We start from the raw sequence: 21,708 nt of genomic DNA, 5'->3' as shown, positions 1-21,708 counted from the left end.
ATGAATGACAAAGCAGGCCTGTCTCTTGTCCCTGCTGCAGTTCCATCTATTATCCAAATGACCTAAAATAACGACACCTTACATTAAGGCTGAGAGACTCCTTCCCAAATAGTCATACTTATAAATGAACTCAATTGCCAGACAAATTAAGGTTACATTTGACTTGATCCTTATTTTACAGATTTCGATAATTATCGGGATCACCCCAAAGTCTCATTACAGGCTTAATGAGGCGCTGCTACTCCGTGACATCTACCCCGCTCCATCTCGTTAAGGAAATCGCTCTTCAATGCTGATTATTTTATTTGGAAGTATAATTATATTTCTTTCGGATAAATCACGGCCTAATCGAGTCCGTGCAGAGGGCAGCGGCGCTAATTGAGGCATGAGATGCGGCGGCGGGGCGCTACACCTGGGTTTATGTGACCAGAGGACCTGCGCAGGCTTCACTCTGCTCTGAAGCGTGTGGCTGGTTTAGAAGTGCTAAGGTCCTGTACTTTAGAAAAATAACTAATGATGTGCTTGTTGAAACAAAATTCTAAGTTGGAAACACCCGCAGAATTTAGTAAATTTAACCAAACTTCTCGGATATGTTAAATGGTGTTTTATCTGCAACAATGTCAGAAAGTGACGTAAAAAAAAGAGTAATAAGTTATAGGGTGCAAAGGTTCGTGCGTTTTTACGCACGATTCTTGTTAATGTTTGAGCTCTTCTGAGAAATGGCCACTACATATCTCAACACAAAGCTACCCGATAAATCCTAAAAATAAACCCATAATTAAGTGTTTCCTAAAACGGAGAACACTGTTAATATCCAACAATTCAAAACGTGTATCTTATGCTAAGTTTCAACTTCATTTTGGAGTGGAATATTCTACAGTTTGCTTTGCAGTGTTCATTGGGTAGCTGCAGTGGTGCGTAAAATGGGTAAAAATGCGTAACGCAACCAGCTTGTGCATTGAAATGCTGTAGAAACAAAACGGCTGTCAATCGACAGTTGTTTGCTATTGATACCTGTAAGTGAACATAATAAAATACTATTCTAATTCATTTTCTAATTGATCCATAAACTCTTGCAGTTAATTTTCATTCTAGGGTGTTGACAAACTATTTAAAATGTTGATATTTCATAGGCAGTGAGAGGTTTGGTGCTGAATCTTGTCACAACCAGACAGACCCCATTTTCTGCCTCTGAAGTTTGTCCATGTCAGATATTTGCCGTTGCAGCATCAGGAGGAGCTTCTCTTCCACACTACAGTAATTTATTCCTCCTAATCCCACAGATTGTCACCAAATCAGCTGTATGAAGCAAGAATCTAATTTGTTAAACTAGGAGCTTGTGCAGATGGAAGATCGACTGTTTTTTTTCCACAGAAATCTCCAATTGAGTGAATACAGACTGCAAAAGCGGAGCAAACAAATAAACATCGCCTTTACTGTAGGTGACCAAGAGGTCACGGGTTCAAGCCCTGCCAGGCGTCTGGTGTGCGTCATCAACAGTCACTCATGGATCAGAGGTGAACACCGAGACAATCGAGCTCATCAGAGTTCCTCATTTCTGTGTTGACTTTTTATTTTATTATTAATTTTTGTGTGTGTGTTTATTTATAGAAGTCAGTTCTCTTCTCCGCAACGCGTGAAAACGTCAACTTTCCACTCAGATGCACCGCATTAACTTACAAGAGGTGGATTTGTTTGTCTATTTCTACATGTAGAACGGATATGATTGATGTGAGTATATTACATGAATCTGCGCGTGGAGAAACGCAGCTATGATTGTCCTTAGGCCCCTGTTTAACCCAGCTACAATTTTTAGGAGCTAGCAACACCAAGGCATAATACACACACACACACACACACACACACACACACACACACTTACACACACACAATCTTTTAACACATTGGGTTAAAGCTTTAAATTAAACGCACAGTTATAGAAGCTTAAATAAACATGACAGTCATTTCTCCCAAGTTGCAAGGCCTACACATATTATAAAAAACGCTTAATCAGATATGTTGAACAATGTCGATCTGTAAATATAAGTATAATGAAAATATAGAAGTAAATTATTATTTAGCTGTGTGTTTGTTTATTTCAGCTCTTTTGATGCCTCAAGCTTCTTGACATCTCATCATCTGTTCTCTTGTTTGGGTTAAATATGACCTGCTGCAACGAGAGGAGTCATTCACTTGTGTTTGTACAGCTATAAAAGCGTGGAGCCATTGAAAAGTCGTAAAATGAAGCACGCAATCCATCATTCCACAGTATGAAGGGTTTAAATGATTCACACAGCTTCGGCTGCGCCTGGAAATCTGTATAAAATAAGCTAACAGAGGACAAACACCGGGATTTTTCTGCAATAATAATAACTACCTTATAGCCTATTTCTGCACATATAGCGCAACGCTCCTATTTTATAATATAAACATGCGTCCTTTCGAAAGAAAGAAAGAAAGAAAAACACATTTCTAGACAAATTTCTGAACGTGTAACGCTTAGATCCAGTGTTAAACTCCTAAAGTCTACCTCATGTCCGTCTCTAAAGGCATTAGAGCCTGGATTGAAGTAGAGGACAATAAATATCTCCAAGTGCGCATCATCTTCTCTTCCTCCTTCGAATAACGTAGACATCAGCGCAAAGACGAACCTCCTTCAACACCGCCGACAGTCCCAACAGACACCGGCACGAGCCTGCTCTCCATCTATCCCTCCCCAGTCTGTCGCTCGTGCTACCAGATTGCAGACAAATAAAAGATGGGCAGAGGCAACCGAAGCCTGCACAGATGAAGAAAAAAGCCCCGGGTTCACGCTCGGACGCCTCCTTTGTGGCAGTTTTTCCAGAACATAATAAACAAATCTGCCCTCTGAAAACGTCCCTACATCTGTCTGATTTTTTGTCTTTTAAACATGTTGAGAAGTGATGTGTGTGTAGAAGTGTGAGCTATAACGAAAAATCTGTTGTGCTAATTGAGTCTAATGGAGGAACTCGTTTTACTTAATTTTAGAATAGTTTTCTCGTTTGGAAAAAAAAGGATGAAAAAAAGATGAAAAAGCAGCAAAAAAGAAAAAAAAAACTGAAATGATTATATGTTTCCTCATGTAAAACTATCAGTCTATGTAAGGTTATCCACAGCATCACTGTCGCGTTAACTGCGTCCCTTCATTTCCAGCTTATTCAAAACTCCCTCCACTTTTTCCCCAGTTAATGTGCTCGCACATCATTTCTATTAAGCCCCTTCCTTCACGACAGTTGGTGCCAAATACAAGTAAACTGCAACTAATTTATGCTGTTTTCACTCTGAGAGCTATTTGTACTGAAAGCATTGGCATATAGATTCAACACTAATTGCATAAACGCGTATAATGACCACGAAAATGAGCCTGTTTAGAGTCAAAGTTTTCTGTTTGCTGGTATTAGAGCTCGTTTTGGAGATCAAGGAAATTAGAAGAGGTCCACCTGGTCTCCAAGAGCAATTTAGTGTCATAAAGAAATGGGCAATACCATCATATGGACCACAAATGTCACAAAAATGAGGGAAAACTCATTAATGGTGCAACACGAGTAAATTTGCAACACGTGTGACGTCCCTTGATGCAGCCATGTGGTTCTTCTTCATATAAAAAACACTCTAAATCTTATTGCAGAGGCCTACCATTAAAAAAAAAAAAAAAAACAGGAGCAGAACAGCATGCACAATTAGACAAATATTGTGGTGATCCAACATTTCTCGAACGGGTCGAAGCTTTCGCTCAGATATTAAATCAGGTCATTTTATTGGATGTAATTTGGAGGAGAAATCAAAGCCAATTACAGGAATGAGGAGGAATGAACTTGTGGGATGTGAGGATGGAGGAGGTGTAGAAGGGGCGCCGGGGTCTCGCGCTAAAGCTGACATACCTCAGGCTTCAGCTCTGATTGGTCCTCGTTTGGAGAAGCTCATGGGTTCATTCCGCTGTTAAGCGCCTCCCCATTTCTCTAAACTACATTATAATGCAACGAACCTCCCTTTTAACCACAAACCGAATTTGCTTTCATTTAGGCTATATATATTTCTTAAATAGGTTAAAGTCATAGAGATTTTTTTCTTTTTTTGGAATAGCATTTCGCCCTGGAGCGGTGTGCAATGCTATCTCACGCCGACCTCCTGGATGCTCGCCTCGGTGAGTTAACATCACCAAACTCCGGTCTTCAACTCTACTGTAAGCTGGAGTAACTTCTAATCTTAAATCAAGCTCAGAAAATTGTCAATTTGCTTCTTATATTGTTTTAATGTGACTGATGTGAGCTAAATTCGCTTAATTCATTGGAAAAGTAATTATTATTATTATATTACTGCATAATTTGATTTAACAAATTTCTAAGATATCAGTGTGAGCGAATTAAATGAAGAGTATTTAAGGAGCAGATTGTAATGTGCATGCTGTTTCACCAAAAAGAGCTGCAGTCATTGCTTTTTAATCCTTGCATTTGTTGGATGGTTTAATGCATGCGATTGCTTTTCTATTCCACTTTGGCAAAATAATGTTTCAGTATATTGTAATTCAGCATTTTTGCTGGTAAAGTATCAGATTCTTGAGTGTAGTTTAAAAGCTGCATGCAGTTTTCTAACATGTCCTCTTTCCCTCCGCAGAGAAGGTGTTTATTCTCAGAAATCTCACCTGCTGTGCTTGTTTGTGCAGGGATGAAGGATGCCGCTGCGGAGCTCCTGGGCCACAGGGAGGCTTTGAAGTGCAGACTCGGTGGTGGTGGACCGGATCCGGGGCATTCCGGGGAGCTCGGCCCAGGCCCGGACGGCGTGGAAGGAGCCACGATGCTCCCCGGCGATGATATCAGCAGCGGCGGAGGATCCAACCCGGTGCAGGTGAACAATAAGGAGCAGGAGAAGCAGCAGCAACAGCAGCAGCAAAACAGCAACAACAACCCCAATCAGTCTGGAGGGCAACAGTCCCAGAAACAAAAGCGGCACCGGACCCGCTTCACCCCGGCGCAGCTCAACGAGCTGGAGAGGAGCTTCGCCAAAACTCACTACCCAGATATCTTCATGCGGGAGGAGCTGGCGCTGAGGATCGGTCTGACGGAGTCCAGGGTGCAGGTGGGGCATCTGGAAATGGGCTTTTAGTAGTTTATGGTGGAAATTTGTTGGTTAAAACAAACCTGGACACAACGTATCAGCTGAGGGGAGAAAACAGACCCCTTCACATTTCGAATACAGAGTTAATTCAGATCACAAAGCTGTGAACAAATATCTCTGCCGCTTGTTTACAAAAATCTCCTAAACAAACAAACAAACAAAAAAACGTAAATGATGCAAGTTACATCCGGTGAAATCAAACATCCTCAACAAGAAAAATTATTTCCAATTCGTGACCCAAGAATTCAACCTACTGTGTAAGTTCCAGCAATGTGTTATATTGAATGTGATTTTTAATTTTCACGCCATTTTCTTATTTACCAGGATGAATTAATAAAAACAGTAATGTTTATTATTTGGATGTGAAATAAGAGCTTATTATTTAAGACTGTTAAACATTTTACAAAAAAAAAAAAAAAAAAAAAAAAAGAGTAATTTGATTACACACACGCATATAAGACCTTAGTATTAAAATAATTAACACGTTGCCGTTGGTTGCAGTGGAATTGTTATTTAGCTATGATTAAAAGAGGAACGCGAAATAAACACATTTCAAAACATTTTATTCTTGCAATTTATTTATTGCAAATAAATAAATAAATCAACAAACAAACAAATAAATAAATAAAAACAAAGAAAGTTATCACAGCAAACTCTGGAAATACTGGAACCTGTTAGTTTATTGTCATAATTATTTAAAACACTATATTCGTGTCTCCACTGCGTAAAAGGATTATACCTGGTGGATTTAATACGACGTGACTTCTCAAAAGCAGTCTTTAATATGAATGTGTCATTATGACCCAACAAATCGGTTAAGCTTAAGATTTTATTTGGCCTTAAATACTGACATTAAATCCTGTTCTCATCATTATAGGATACTTTATAAAATCGTGGAGGAAAAGTTAAGAATTTCTAATGTTAGAAAAGTACTTGGTCAGATAATCTTATATCCAAATTTCTGTTGGCAACATTACAGCAATAATTCCTGCCTGATGAAAACTGGCCTATATTTTGTGCCCACCCCGTATAATTATTCTACAGGGATCCAAACGATGATAGCTGCTTTATTACGCTCATTTAATCGTCTCTGATCAAGCAGATATTAGCCATTTAGCAGGCCTCAGCATATAATGTCTATATCATCCTACAAGCTCTGGTTTGTTGTGTTATATTCTCAGTATAATGTTGTTTCCGGTGTATTTTTGTACCTTCACTCTGCACAAACTATGAGTAAAATATCAGCCACATTACGGGGATGGTGGAGCCTTATTATTAGATAGCAAAGGCAATTGCAGTTGGGTCGCTCACATGTGAAATAATACCCCGATAATCATTATTATCATTGCATGGGTCCATTCACTTTCTGCACAATTTACATAAAATCAGAATTAGTGAAATGATGCTCGTCCGCTATTATGATAGGGCTGGAAATTATATATATATATATATATATTAGCGATGGGCCTGTCACCGCTCTCCACGTCTTAATGTCGGACGCGCTGAGAGCGCACTCTGTCTTAAAGGGAATGAGGAATTGCGTTTTCTTTCCTTTGAAGTGTAATGCATTTCAGGCCGGATTTCACGGCTGGCTACGCCGGGAGGGAAGAGAGTGAGATTGTCCCGTTCTTATTACTGGGCCCCACTTTCTCAAGCAAATCTTCACATTAATCACAGACGCCCGCTTTCAAGCTAACCAACGGGAGCTCAAGGACTACCAGAATAAAGCGGAAAAGCTATTGATCTCAGCAATAACATCATTTTTATTGTGTGAGCAGCTCTTTCCAAACTCCAAATATTATTTGAGGTCAAAAAAATTATTCTAATACATTTTTATTTTATTTTTCATTTAAAAAAAGATAAATAAAATAAAGACAAAATGCTAAAACCGTTTTAATAACAAATATAATTGAATGAAATATGATATATTAAAGCAGAATTAATCAGTTTCGACAATGTGGGGTCAAAGTAGAAATATCAACCATCAAAATAGAATAAATATGACAATTTAAATGATCAAGTGTTATTTTACTTATTCTATTTCTTTTACCATTTCAGGACATATATAGACAAATACAAATAATGTAAATATATTCTGTTTTTGTTAGTATTGTTAGTATATAAATGGTGTCAGGATCTTTTCCCCTTTTCTCGTTCAGCTGATTTACTGTTGGGATTATGGCGATGATCACACTCTGATGTCATAACCTTTTTATGTGCACTTCCAGCTCTGCTAACATGACCTGTCAATACACAGGCAGCCATTACACCTGCTCCCAATAACTCATCTCTTTTCTGTCCGCAGGTCTGGTTCCAGAACCGACGCGCCAAATGGAAGAAGCGCAAGAAGACCACCAACGTCTTCAGAGCTCCGGGGACTCTACTGCCGACGCACCACGGTCTGCCCCAGTTCCCGTCCGCCGCGGCCGCAGCAGCGGCCATGGGAGACAGCCTCTGCTCCTTCCACGCCAATGACACCCGCTGGGCTACGGCAGGGATGCCCGGCGTGTCTCAGCTGCAGCTACCGCCCGCTCTGGGGCGCCAGCAGGCCATGGCGCAGTCGCTATCTCAATGCAGTCTCGGCGCAGGGCCGCCGCCCAACTCTATGGGTCTGTCCAACATGTCGTCAAACGGCTCCGGGCTGCAGTCACACCTCTACCAGCCCACCTTCCCCGGAATGGTACCTGCGTCCTTGTCGGGCCCGTCCAACGTGACCGGCTCGCCTCAGCTGTGTAGTTCCCCGGACAGTGACGTCTGGAGAGGGACAAGCATCGCGTCGCTGCGCCGCAAAGCGCTGGAGCACACAGTTTCCATGAGTTTTACCTAGTACCGAAGTGCAGCCTGAAGAGATTTTCTTTCACTTGCGCAGTGACCTTCTGCATTTAGTTTTATCCATCCAGCCCATCCAAACGGCACACCCGGAAAAATACAATCAGGATACTTGGTCAAATTCCAAACTGCACACTTGGCATTTTTTTCTCCCAAACTCCCCAAAAAAGAGGAGAACTGACGCTCTTCATCAAGCCTGTTGGCCTTTATCAACAACTGGGCTGGTTCCGTTTGAAGCTCTAATTTATTATTTCGCATGTAGCCTCAGACACCTATTTATTTATCTATTTAAATTAACTTATCGGTTTGTTCAATATTTATTTATTTATTTATATGGCACATACAGACAGCCTTTATACTGCGGGGCTTTCAGTGACATTTGCTTGGTGACTGATGATTTATGATGAATGACTCTGAGGATTCTTTGAAACACAAGATTCCACTTTTTCTCCTGATGCGCGGCATTCACCTCCAAGGAGGAAAATGATTGCACACTGGACGTGCAGAAACAAAAACACCTGGAGGTTTAAAAGACTGAGAACATGAACGATTCAGCAGGAGAGAGAAGGAAACTGATCTGAGAAGAATCAGGACAAGGAAAAGAACTTGACTGCATGTGCTGTCAAAGGCAAAAAATATAAAAAACAAATAAATAAATAAAAAAGGGGAAAAACTATAAATTAAGACATGGAAACTGACTTAACTATAATCTGTTATATAGGATGTTTTGTGTAGCGGAAGCGCTCTTGTTCCCATTTGGTCAATTTGTGATAACTTACGTTTCCAAAACCCTGTCTGTGCTTATTATCACATATGCTTTTCTTAAATGTTTGAATCATTTTGTTTCACGGACATGTTTATATCAATTCAGTGTAAATGATCAAATAAAAATCATTTTCAATTGTACCACATCATGAGTCAACCCTCCTTTCTTAAAGCAGCTGTAGAGCTCAGTCCTGCTCTACTTTTCTTTTCTACTTTTGCAGGAAAATCTAAAAGGAAAATTCAAGAAACAGTTTTGAAATGATCAAGTAATAAAACTTTAATATGGACTACAATTTTTATTTAATCCAAAGTGCACTATTGTTAAAACTATAACTTAGATTTAAGAACAATAACTTCAGGATTTGTCCTCAAATCTTATTTATTCATTTTCTGCTCAGTCTAACATCAGATGAGGGCTTTGAGATGCTTTCTGTTCATAATAAACAGCAAGAAAAACATACACAAAAGTGTCATACTGCAGGAAAGAACATTTATTTTTGTAATGTTTGTTCTCCTGGATTTTCTATTCCACCAAAACAGTATCACATTTTGCTTGGAAATTGTGCTTTGTTGCTTTGCAGATTTTACACACCAGCACATAGAACACGCAGAACAGAGAAGTCATTCAGAATTAGACCCTTATGCTTCTTTTCCAGTTAAATGCCATATCTGTGTTTGTATGGAGGTGTTTTTCTTTTTGGAGTGTATGCATTTACTTCCTCTGACTCATCTCAGCTTTTAACTAATCATTTTGGAAAATCAAGAGAAAAACCCTGTTACACTGTCATGCTGTTCACAATTAAACCTGAAAATCATACAGAAAATAAACTTATATATATAAAATATTTAAAATATCTCTTTTTTAACTTGACAAAATCTCTTTCAAACAATTAAAAAAGTCAACTCGTGTAAAATACAAAGTACAGTCCTTAAGGAGGACCTCCATACTTAACGCTGAAATTCAAATAAGCAATTTAACCAGGATCAGGAATGTCAAATTCAATCTCTGGGAGCACCAAACTGACAAATTAGTAGGGGACCAAACCTGTGTTTGTATATTTGATCAGTTTTCATCAGAAAACACACAAATAGGAGCTGTTAAAATCCTGTAAATCCCAAAACAAGAGGCTCAAAGCCTGCAGCTGTGCAGCTTGTGTGACAAAAAACTCTACTAGTTATTTTTAAAAGGATTATACACAAATCAAGCTGGCTCGATATACAGTGCAATCAGTATTGTTCTGACTGGTGAGCATGCATTTTGTGTTATTACAACTATGTTTTACTTAATAATTATCCATTCTTACAGTAGCATACATTATTATTGGATTAATGGATTAATGAAAACTTTAATCTTCTTACAATTATTTCATAGTTTGGGGTGAACCATTTATGAAATGTTTGTGTGACTTCATGGGGTAACTTCACTGGCAACAAGCTGCAGCAAACACTGATTTTGAATACTTCTTTATAGTTTGTGCTTTCTTGTGTGACCTACAAATGAGTGCATGCTTTTATTTTTGGCTATACAGTCCACATTGACTGAGAAACCTTTTTCAATCTATAAGCTTCACACTGCCTCGATTCAGATACTAGTTACCCAAATGATGTGAAAATAAATGGTAACAGTAAGGAGGATAACAACAGTGCTACTTGCGATGCTGATTTCAAAACCAGCACGTCTTCTTCTGGTTTTATGAGGAAAAATATTCATTTAAAGCCCAATTTGCTCAAACTGTTAGATGACCAGAAACCGTAAAAGAAAGAGATAAATTATAAAAGCAGTTTTTCATTACCGGCACAGCTTGCATCCGTGTTTTTGTGAGCTCTGCCTTTTTGCACCATCACTGCATACCTGTGTTTGTTTAATTTAAACTTTCAAATGAGCTCAGTGGCTCAAGCTCCAGAAAATATCTCTGAGTTTAGATAAATTCAAAAGGAAGATAAAGGAAATGCTCTAATTATTAAAACTAAAAAAAAAACCTGTTTTCTTAATGTGGGAATTGTTGTAGTTCTATTTTAATCAAAACAACCTCAGCAACGCAATAGAAACAGTGTTAGTACATTTTTCCATAAAAGGACATTGTGTGTTCAGAGTGCAGAAGAAACAGCCCCCGAATAACATAATTAATATGTTGTTTTTAGTTACTGTAAACTCCTGCCATGAAGCACAGAAAGAAGATTACAGTAGACATTTAAAATGCAAGAGCCTGACTGTGCATCTGATACAACTTGTCCTTTCTTCATAGGCTGAAAAGAGGTTTCTGGTCAGAACTGAGGCAACCTAAGGACAAACATCATGTCTCGTATTCATTCACTGTGAAATGAGAGGCTGTGTGCATGCCACGGCACAGAATATCCCACTATTATTATCTGTGCTTGTCGGGCACCAAGAAAAAGTAAAGTTAGGTTTCTTATATTCTGTGTTTGAAACTTCCACAGTAGTGTCACAGATGTGGAAGATAAGTCTTTTAGGTTTTGAAAAAGTTATTTTCCCCTCCTCTTCATTCTGGAAAAACCTGGAAAGACTCTTCTACAAATACGACACCACTGATCATTTATTGAAGGTTCCGACCAATATTAACATTTCCTAAATTATGTAATGTTCCATGAACATTTCAGCACAGGCTTGTGAAACTGTGTGGAGAAGCATCACCAAAGCAACCTCAAAGCTATCACCATCTCCTTACTCTAACCATCAACCCGTCTCACAAGAAAACAAGTCCACAGACTTGTAGCGCTACAATGAAATGGCACTTTGTTTTTAAGTTCAAACTGAGGAATAGCCGTTGTCTGGGCTGTCCTATGTTCCCTTCTGCACCGATGATGTTCTACCCACAAAGAATCACGGTTTTCCCCAATCAGAAGCAATGGGTGGACAGCCCAGTTTAGTCCCTGCTAAAAGTCCCGGATGCAGCCTACAGAGCAGGAGACAAACTGGCTTATAGCAGGGCCCACAAAGAACTGAAAAAGAGCATCCAGCTGGCAAAACTCAGGTAGAAGCAGCGCAAGGAGGAGCATTTCAATGACATCAACACGCATAACATGTGGAAAGGCATCAAGACCATCACAGAGTGCAAGCGCAGAGACCAGCAGGTCAGCCCTGACCCCACTCAGCCTGAAACCTTGAACATCTTCTTTGAACGCTTTGACACTCCAAGCAGCAGAAGTACTGTTTATCTTCCCCAGCCAGAGGTGCAGCTGCACCAAGTGACCTCCACCCTGAGGAGGATCGACATCACCAAGGCTGCGGATCCAGATAAGGTGTCAGGTCAGACAATAAAATCGTGTGCAGACAAACTGGCAGAAGTTTTTCTGGACGTCTTCAACATGTCCCTGCAGCTTTCCACTGTTCCTGTCTGCCTGAAGTCCTCCATCATTGTTCCTGTGCCCAAAAACAACCATGACCTGTGTAAGAGCCAATTAGTCTAATACTATATAAGATGTGTGTGTATGGATGTGTGCCAGGCTGGAAAAGGAAATCGGTTTTGACGGCTTTGCTGGGAATACACTGTCATCATGCAGCATGCTGTTTGTTTAATATATTTCACTTAAAAGAAAATAAGTAGGCTTTTTACTGCAATGGACAGCGTCTGGACTTTTATTTTCAACCTCTACACCAAGCATAAGCATGTCAGCCAAAATTCTGGATCTAAACAATCCAGTGGCTTTAAGCAATAACTTAACCCCATCAAACTGCCTCTGATCACTGCCCAGTTGCGCTCTACCCAGTCATCATGAAATGCTTTGAGCAGATCCTTCTAAAGCACACCAAGGACAGCATCCCTGCCGGCCTGCAGTTCGCCTGCAGTGAGAACCGTTCTGCGGAGGATGCTTTCTCAATAGACCTCCACACGACCCTGACTCACCTGCAACATCTCAACACCTATGTTAGGATGCTGTTTGTGGACTTCAGCTCAGCCTTTAACACCGTTCTCCTGGATGTCTTGAAGAGCCACAACCTGGGTCTTTCAGCATCACTCTGCCTGGACCAGTGACTTCCTCACCAGCAGGCCCCAGGTGGTGAGGATGGGGCTGGGAACGTCTTCCCCACTGATCCTCAACACTGGAACGTCGCAGGGTGGTGTTCTAAACCCTGCCCTCTTCACCCTCTTCACACAGGACCTCTCTACCATCCACCATTGTGGAAAATATACCATCATGGTGAGTCTCATAGACAACAATGATGAGACCCACTACAAGGAAGAGGTCCAGAGTCTCACAAAATGGTGTTCCAAAAACAATCTGGTTCTTAACATCAACAAGACAAGGGAGGTCCTATTAGATTACAGGAGGTCCAGGAAGACTGAGCATGCTCCTCTCTGCATACATGGAGAGGCAGTGGAGCGGGTGGACAGCATTAAGTTCCTGAGCATCCACATTTCTTCTGACCTCTCCTGGACTATGGACTCCTGGACTCCTGGACTTCTGGACTCCTGGACTGCACTTCACACCTGGTGAAAGAGGCCCAAGTTGTTGAAGTTGAAGCAGGCTGGACTCTCTGCTCTGCTGCGTGCGAGCTTTTACAGCTTTTACAAAATCTTCCACCCTGGAAGATTTTTTGAGTGCCTGCTGGCAATAATAAATAAAAATGAAATTTGCTGAATTTTAGGTGTATATTATTTTAAAACTAAAGTAAAATCCAGAGTAATCATTTGATCTTTATGAGATCAGCGCCGCAGATACATCCAGACTGGTTAAAGCTTTTATGGAATTCTGTCACAGAGTAAAAGCAACCAGAGGGTGAAACGGTGCTGGATAAAAATTCTTCTAGTCTAGTGACAGATGTGAAATAATATTACATAAATGTAATAATTTGTTTCACTATGAGCCAGGTTAATTAGTTTGTGGAAATGAGTAACCTGTTTTTCATTGGGTAATTTGTCACACAGTGATGAGGTAGCCAATCAGTGACCCTGCTTTTGGTGGGATCATTTCTCCCAGAATGCTGTGCAGCAAGTGTGTCGCAGAAAATGTGAGTACGAGCCAATGTTTACCTCCTTCTTATTCCACACAAATAAATGAAATCAGTCAATAAACCATCCAAGGGTGAATATGGCTCTCTCTATCCTGGATTATGAATGAGACCTCATTAATTTTCCTGTGTGTGAGTTTGTGTGTGTGTGAGAGGGAGAGAGAGAAAGTTTGTGGGTGTGTTTGCAGCCACGTTTAGGCTTACACATGTGTGTATTCACATGCCTTTGTTTTATGTTCACATGATCATATTTGTGTATAAGGAGTAAATGTCAGAAGAAATTAAGTAAATTTGTGTCTATGAATATGAATCTGGCTACTACATTAGAACTCATACATCTAAAGGCCAACAATTAAAGTAACAGAGGAACAATGATGGTCTGACATTTTACTACATGAGCTGATTTGTTTTCATGCAGAGTTTTAGATCAAAAGATCAATAAAAGTCTGTCCATTAACAGTAAAGCTATGTCGGGCTGTTAGTTTAACTTAGCCAAAAGTCTGCCTTGACAGTCTTGGATTTGTGCAGTTTATTCCTCTCCCACTCACTCTAAAGGACATACAGTATGTTGGGCTTAATTTGTTGATCTGGTCTCAACCCCTTCACCTTTTCAACTGCTGAACTTTCCATCTCCGATCATTTCCTCCTCTCCTTTAGTGTTAACATTGTCCTTACCTCATCCAAGCCTCAGCGTCTCATTTCCTTTCGTAATATTAAAGAGGTCGACCCTGCTCACTTTTCTTCTGTCTTCAGTTGCCCTGATTCTCCACATAACTTATCCAACCTTACTGCTTTTGTTTCTTATTATAATTTTAACTTAGTTAGCATCTTCAACACATTTGCTCCCTTGAAAACAAGAGCTGTTTCCTTTTCTGTTTCTGCCCCCTGGTTTTCCCCTTAACTCTGTCTTCTGAAGGTAAAAGGCTGCCATCTTAAATGCCTTTATAAGAAAACTGAACTATCTACACATAATTGTTATTTAACCACGTGTTGTATTATAAGGATTGCATTTCACAAACCAAAAAAAACTTCTATTTGTCTATCATCTGCTCCCATGAAGGAAACTCCAAGGCTCTTTATCTTTTAACAACACAATTTTTAGGCCCCTCTGATTTCTATTCTACATCTTACTGTAACTCATTTATGTTGCTTTTCAGTGCTAAAATTCACTCCATCCACCAGTCTCTGCTGTCTAAGTCTCCTCTCTGCTCCTCCAATGATCTTCCTCTGCCAGGTCATCTACTCTCTGTTTTTGAACTCCCTACCCCCTCAGTCATATCTCAACTCATCCACAATTCCAAATCCTCTTCCTACCACCTCGACCCTCTCCCTGCAGCCTCGGTTAAAGCTTGCCTTCCCTCCCTCCTTCCCTATATCACCGCTATCATTCATTCCTCAATTATCACAGGAATCGTTCCAGTTGTTCCAGCCCTTCAAAACTGCAGCCGTCACATCAATATAAAAAAAAAACCCAGTTCAGATCCAAATAAGTTTGAAAATCTGTATGAACAATTCCAGTCTGGTTTACACCCCCACCACAGCACTGAATTCACACCTAAAAATCACTAACAATCTCCTTATCACAGCTAATTCTAGTCTTCTTTCCATCTTCATCCTTCTTGATCTGAGTGCGGCCTTTGATACTAAATTTAAACTACTTTTAAATAAAATGTATTATTATTATTAGCTCTCCCTGTGACCCGTAATGGACAAAGCAGTACAGATAATGAATGACTGAATGAATTATTAGCTCTGCCCACACTGAAATTCTGCCTCTCATCAGCTGTGAAACCTCATATATTGCAAACTTGTTTCAAAAAAAGTTGAGATTCAGTAGAAAAATCAAATACAAACTAAATGCAAAAATTTGCTAACACTTTTTATTTTATATCTCTGCTGCTTCTTTATCAATGAAAAAAAAATGAAAGCCTTAAAAGTATATGTCTCTCACTCTCATAAATAAAATCGTGAAATGCAATGATCCTTTTATGGGTCATTGCATTTCAGGATATGATAAGAGCACATCAATGGGAGCACAGGTAATCTTGTTTTAAATATCACTGGATATTACTGGATGACATAAAAAAAGGCATCAAAATATCCTGGTAATAATATTCATTTGTTTCAGGGCCTGCTGGAGCCCCACATTTTAGAAACAGTGAGTTAACTGCATCGATCACAACAGCTTTTCCTTGTTGCTCTTCCCTGATCATGATGTCCAGTTGGTTGGCCACCATCATTTTGTCAGTCTGGAAGTCCCACAGGATCTTAGCCTGCTCATTTACCACCGCCTCGGTAGGTGTTTCCCCATTGTGACCTAGGTGTCTAAAGTCCATATCCTGCACAGATGTTTCTGTACACTATGCCGGTTACTTGGCTATGGCGTTCCATGTTTTCTTTGCCTTCCAGTATGGTTTCATCTTGGATAGCGGCCCTGATGCTCACTAATTCTTGGCCCCCATCTTTGCGCTTAGTGTAAAGCCTCTGGACACTGAATTTGGGGTGGAACCCTCCATGCATGGTGAGCAGCTTCTGTGTTTTAACATCTGTGGTCTGAACTTCCTTCTTTGACCATCTTTATCCCAGCAGGGTATTTGATCATTGGCAGGGAATAGCTCTTAACTGTCCAAATCTTGTTCTTGCCATTGAGCTGACTTCTCAGGACTTGCCTTAAGCTGGATTTATACTTGCATTGCGTCTGCACATGGTAGGGTTGGTGTAGCTGACATTGGTGAAATGTGCTCTTGCAGTCAAGCATAGGGTTACGGTGTTGAGCTGCAATTTTCTTTTCCGTGGTAACCACACAAATTCAGCAAGAAGCTCTAGAAATCTGGAAACATGTAATCACAAACTAATCAATCACAAGGGAGAATTTCCTCATAACTGCGCTGCATCAGGCATCAGGGGTGCATGTTGGGTATGGAAGAGGTGCATGTCCAGCCTCCACGGACCTATGTGGAGCACACGGCAATGATGCCGTGTATACATGTGAAACTCCAAAAATTATATCATGCAAAACTAAATTTATTTAAACAATTTTACTTTAAAAGGTAAATTAATATATTGTATACACTCATTATATGCAAAGTGAGACATTTAAAGTATTTATTTGTTGTAATTCAGATGATTATGGCTTACAGCTTATGAAAACCAAAAATCATAACCTCAGAAAATTTAAATAGTGTGAAAAGGTCCTATGTTGTGCCCTGTAAGTGCTACTCAGCTAATTCACCTAAACACCTGCAAAGGACTCCTGAGCATTTAAATGGTGTCAGTTGCTATGTGTCTAGGGGTGGAAAGGATAAGTAACACACAACTTAGATGGAGGGATATATAAAAAAAACAATATTATTTACAATATTTGTACAAAACCAACAAAATCAATGGGTCAACAAAAACTATTCATGAGTATTCCAAATAGTAAAATAAATTCAGATCCTACAAACATAAAGCTCGTGTAAACAGAAAAATACAAAATATAACTAAAGGTGTCCTAATCAAACAGGTATCTACGCACACACTGGCGGTTAACAAATAGAACAAAGAAAACAATGATGATGATGTGCCATGCGCAAAAAAGAGCCGGCTCTAAGAGCCGATGCTTGGTAGTGAATCAGAAGAGCCGGCTCCCATCGAGTGAGAGCGTTAGATGGCGTTACACTGCAAGTGAGACAGCAGACAGACATGATGAAAGTATTTAAGTGAGTGTCGTGTCAACAATCGCTACTCACAGAGGGGGAAAACCGGATCAGCCAGATGAGGCATCTTATTTTTCTAAATGCCAACCTGCACTGAGGACATTAATGCTGCTTTCTTGAGTTTGGTTCTCGCTCTGTTTTGGAATTTGTTTGCTGTTTTTGTTCATTTGTGCAATATAAGATTTTTGTTGAAATAATAAACAAAGGTAAGTGGTTTTGCATTAAAATAAACGCACAAAAGGAGGCAATTATAAGGCTTCTCATTAAAATGCTGAACACAAAAGGGTTTTCAAAACACAATTCATTAATTTGTGAGAAATTAAGGTAAATTATAGGTCTAAAAAAGATAACTAAATTCAGAGCCGTTCGGGAGCCAAAAGAGCCGGCTCTTCTTTGGGAGCCGAGCCAATGGCCAACAAAAGCAACTTATTACAATCAAACCACCTAATACACCGAATATATCAACCATATATTTACTCAACTCCACTCAGGAAGGATGTCATAGTCCAAAACAGACTACAAAAGAAACAAAAGAGCCAATATACTTTGAAGTGTCATCACTAATTGAAACCACCAAATAGCCCACACAGGGTAACAAACAGCAAACAGTCTAACAATCACACCCAAACGGGCGAACTGCGTCCCATTCGGACACAGCGCCACGAATGAGGATAATCCAGAGTATTTGAAGGCGAAGCGACGTCTTGATTGGGCAGCCACTGAAGGACAGGGGCCTCGAGCGTCCAATCCTGAAGGAGGAAGGCGAAATCCGTGGAGCAGTCCCCCGAGCCAATCATTGGGAAGCGCTGGCACAGTCCAGTTTACATACAGAGCTTCAGTCTGGCGTTCCCGGGGCGTAACACAGTCTATTTCAGTAGAATTCACAATCATGGGGAGAGTTGCTGACCTGACTGTTGTGCAGAAAATCGTCATTGACACCCTTCACATAGAGAAGACTGTTTAAAAAAGAAATTGAAAACTAATTTTTATATTTAATTGACTAAAATTAAACATTTTATTCCACCATATTAAAACATTTAGTGTGTGTTGGAAAATTTTACTACAACACTTTCTGAAATTTGGTTGAGTTCTAAATTTTGTGCTCAGTAGTTATATGCAAATTATTCTGACTTGGACTGATTGATCTATATTTATCGAACATAATCCTGTAACGATATTTTTTTCAGTGTTTATGAGCTCATGTGTAGCTCATAAACACTGACTACTAAAAAGTTTAAAAGCAAAAAACAAAAACAATAAATCATAAATCATAAAAACAATTGAACTTATTTAGACTGTAAATAAATTACAGCTATTGTCATAACTGTTTAACGCTCAGAAAGAAAAGAAATTATCACAATTAATAAAATGTGCATTTACAGTGCTTACGTTGATGTTAACCCATTCTACACCTTAAAACTGAAGTGATTAATACCAAAAGTAGTTTAAAAGTTTATCTTCTATATCTTTTCTAGAAGTACCCACTGAAAAAGAGGATGAACTTTCTTTCTAAAGCCAGTTCAAGCCTTATAGCTCTTTTTAATAATTAGGGGGAAAAATCAAATGCTGTGTTTTTTTTTTTTTTTAAAAATGGTGCATTGTAGGCTTTACATCCTTGTTATGAATCCAAATTCATGGGAAATTTAATTTTATTTGACAGGCAGAGTCTCAGAGACTCTTGGTGATTGTTATTCCAGATGGTGGCGAGAAAATTCCATTTGAAGGTTTTATTAATTTTCGTTAAAACGGAGAGCTTCGCTGATGCTGTCTTTGCTTTCTCACTGATGAGGCTGACTGACATCTTGCTGCTCCCTCCATTTGTCATTGTTTGAAAAGGTCTTAATTGTATTACATGCAAATGAAGAGATTTGATTTTTGCCCATTATCTATTCATAAAAGAAAATGAACAGAACATTAGTGGGTCACCAAATGAGAGAGGGAGGGAGGAAGGTGGGAGGTAGAGGGAAGGAGGTGTGAGAGATGAGACAGAGATGATCAGTTAGACAAAGAGGAAGATAATACAGAACAAATATAACTGGCTTTACATTTCCAGGCTGAGATGTCTCTTCTTGGCATTGGGTAGAAATAATCCTTCCATGTATAGACTGTGTCTGCCTGTGTGCATGTAATACTGTGGGGTCAGGGCTGATAATTAACCCATGATAACTGAAACACAGCAATTACAGTCATGCTCATGTGACAAATCAAAGTGACAGAAGCTAGAATACACTCATCCTTCCTCGTCAGCTTCAGACCATCATTAAGTGCCATATATATTTAAATCAAGTGCACGCTCGGTTTTATTTCAGTTGTGGCATCATATGATTAAAAGATCAGCTCAGGAACATACACACAAAGCATGCTCTCTGTCGGCACTTTTTATTGAGACAATTTTTTGTTGAAGAAAATCAAAATGAAAACTGAAAAGTGATATCTGGTGGCAAAAAGAACAAGTTATTGTTCACATTTGATGCTATGAACACCAAATATACAGAGAAAATACAGAAAAACTTACATTAGATGTGTAAAATTCCTCCTCATGTCTCACTACTTCCGTCCAGCTGTGTGAACATCAGGCCTAATTAATTTCCTCTCATAGCTCCTGCACATTCATCACTTTGCATAAAGTTTGAAGAGAGACTGTGTCAAAGTGCTGTCCTGACTTGTGACATTATCATGTCAGCCAATTTTACAGCTTTCTTTGTTTTAAACCAACATTGCCACTTTTCTTCCCCCCATAGGCACTTTGGTTACAGAGGTGGGCTTGGTCTGGAGGACCAGGGTTCAAGTCTGGTAACAGAGGGCCTCTGTGGGCCTCTGAGCAAGGCCCTTAATCTTCACAAGCAACATTTTACTTCTACAGACATGTACAGGAATACTTTGTTTTACTTTTCAGTGACTTTATTTAAAATTACCTTTCTTCTAACAACATTCTAACAACATTCATTCATTCATTCATTCATTTAGAGACCACACACATTAATGTACATTTTCATGTAAATATGCAACGTTATAGCCAATGGTTTATTTCCACATTTGGTTCTATAGGCAGTTCGACTTAAAACAATAAATACACTAACATAAAACATGTGCAACATACAATAACATAATATAGACACAGAAACATCACATAATATATACACAACAGTTTATATTTACATTATATGCTTGCCATTTAAAAAAGCATTGAATTAAAAATGTGTCTGTGTATCTCCAATAATAACATGCAACAACAATTCCAAGAATAATGGTAAACAGCCACCCTCAGTGCTATATGTGGTGGGTACATTGTTGGTATGTTTTTAACCATAGCTTAAGACTGTTTTTAAATTATGAGTTATTATTAATTTCCCCGATAGCTACTATCATATTTATATCATATTTATTCTATAAAATATAGCTGTATCATTTTCTTTTCCTGTTTATTGTTGAGGCAAACTTGGTAATTATGTTTGTGCACATGTTAAATTAAATAATATATGCTTTTATTCTTCACTTTATTAAATGACTCACTAGTGTTCATTGACGTGACTAATTTGCAAATATACCATCCTCACCAATGCATACACTAGAAAACAACTTTTAATAGGTGTCCAGTGTAGTGGACCTAAAGCATGAAAGGGTTAAGTGTCTAAAACATGGCTAAACTTTAGAAAGGATGACAAGTTTAGGTCCCGTATTGGTGTTATCAATGATGTCTCTTCATAGCCAGCATGCACAGAAGTGCCTTTTGCTTGTGACTTCATTTGCGTTTACTGGAGAAATGATCAAAACCCAGACAAGCCCCAATTTATGTTGTACAATGGCTACAATGTCAGCAAATCCCATGAAAAAACAAAAAAAATGTCTCCAGAAAGTATTACTATTGCAGGCCTTACATAACTTACTCAGTTTTATTGAGAATAACTGAATTAAGTAAACTGTTGCTGGCTGACATGTTTCATCACTATGAAATCTTTTCCTTGAGCTTGTTTTTTTATCTGCATTGCTGTGGCAAATATATACTGTGGTGTTTCAGCCCTTGGATGAAAATAGTCTGTAAACCAAATAAATGCCCCCTTATCTTGATTGACAGAGAAATACAAAGAGACCCCACTGTTACCAGAGCTACAGTGTGATATTTAGTACTTCATGGACCATAGGTTACAGGTAAACAAATAATAATTAAAAACAAAACAAACAGCAACAACAAAACCCCACAGAAACATTTAAATTATTTTTGAGGGCTGTTGAATCTTACACTTAGAAATATTGTGTTATTGTTAGACTTGTAATCTTTAACCTGTAAATAGAGAATGTAACACAAAC

General features: G+C 39.1%; 1 protein-coding gene across 3 annotated transcripts; it reads left to right on the top strand.

Annotated features, from left to right (window-relative positions):
- The first annotated feature begins 1,378 nt into the window (after positions 1-1,378).
- On the top strand, positions 1,379-8,855 carry otpa (orthopedia homeobox a). Of its 3 annotated transcripts, none has more exons than XM_041970256.1 (5): positions 1,379-1,517; positions 1,612-1,731; positions 4,105-4,165; positions 4,685-5,097; positions 7,442-8,855. In XM_041970256.1, the coding sequence occupies exons 2-5, from the start codon at positions 1,723-1,725 to the stop codon at positions 7,961-7,963; spliced, it is 1,005 nt and encodes a 334-aa protein (XP_041826190.1). In that variant the 5' UTR covers positions 1,379-1,517; positions 1,612-1,722; the 3' UTR covers positions 7,964-8,855. The 3 variants fall into 3 exon arrangements, with proteins under 3 accessions (XP_041826190.1, XP_041826188.1, XP_041826189.1); XM_041970254.1 differs by having other exon boundaries at positions 4,105-4,204; XM_041970255.1 differs by lacking the exons at positions 1,379-1,517; positions 1,612-1,731 and having other exon boundaries at positions 4,044-4,204.
- The last annotated feature ends 12,853 nt before the right edge of the window (positions 8,856-21,708 follow it).

The sequence above is a fragment of the Melanotaenia boesemani genome, chromosome 19, assembly GCF_017639745.1.
Source record: "Melanotaenia boesemani isolate fMelBoe1 chromosome 19, fMelBoe1.pri, whole genome shotgun sequence".
Classification (NCBI taxonomy): Eukaryota; Metazoa; Chordata; class Actinopteri; order Atheriniformes; family Melanotaeniidae; genus Melanotaenia; species Melanotaenia boesemani.
Note: the sequence above shows the minus strand (reverse complement) of the source record. Positions and strands in the feature narration are given on the sequence as shown.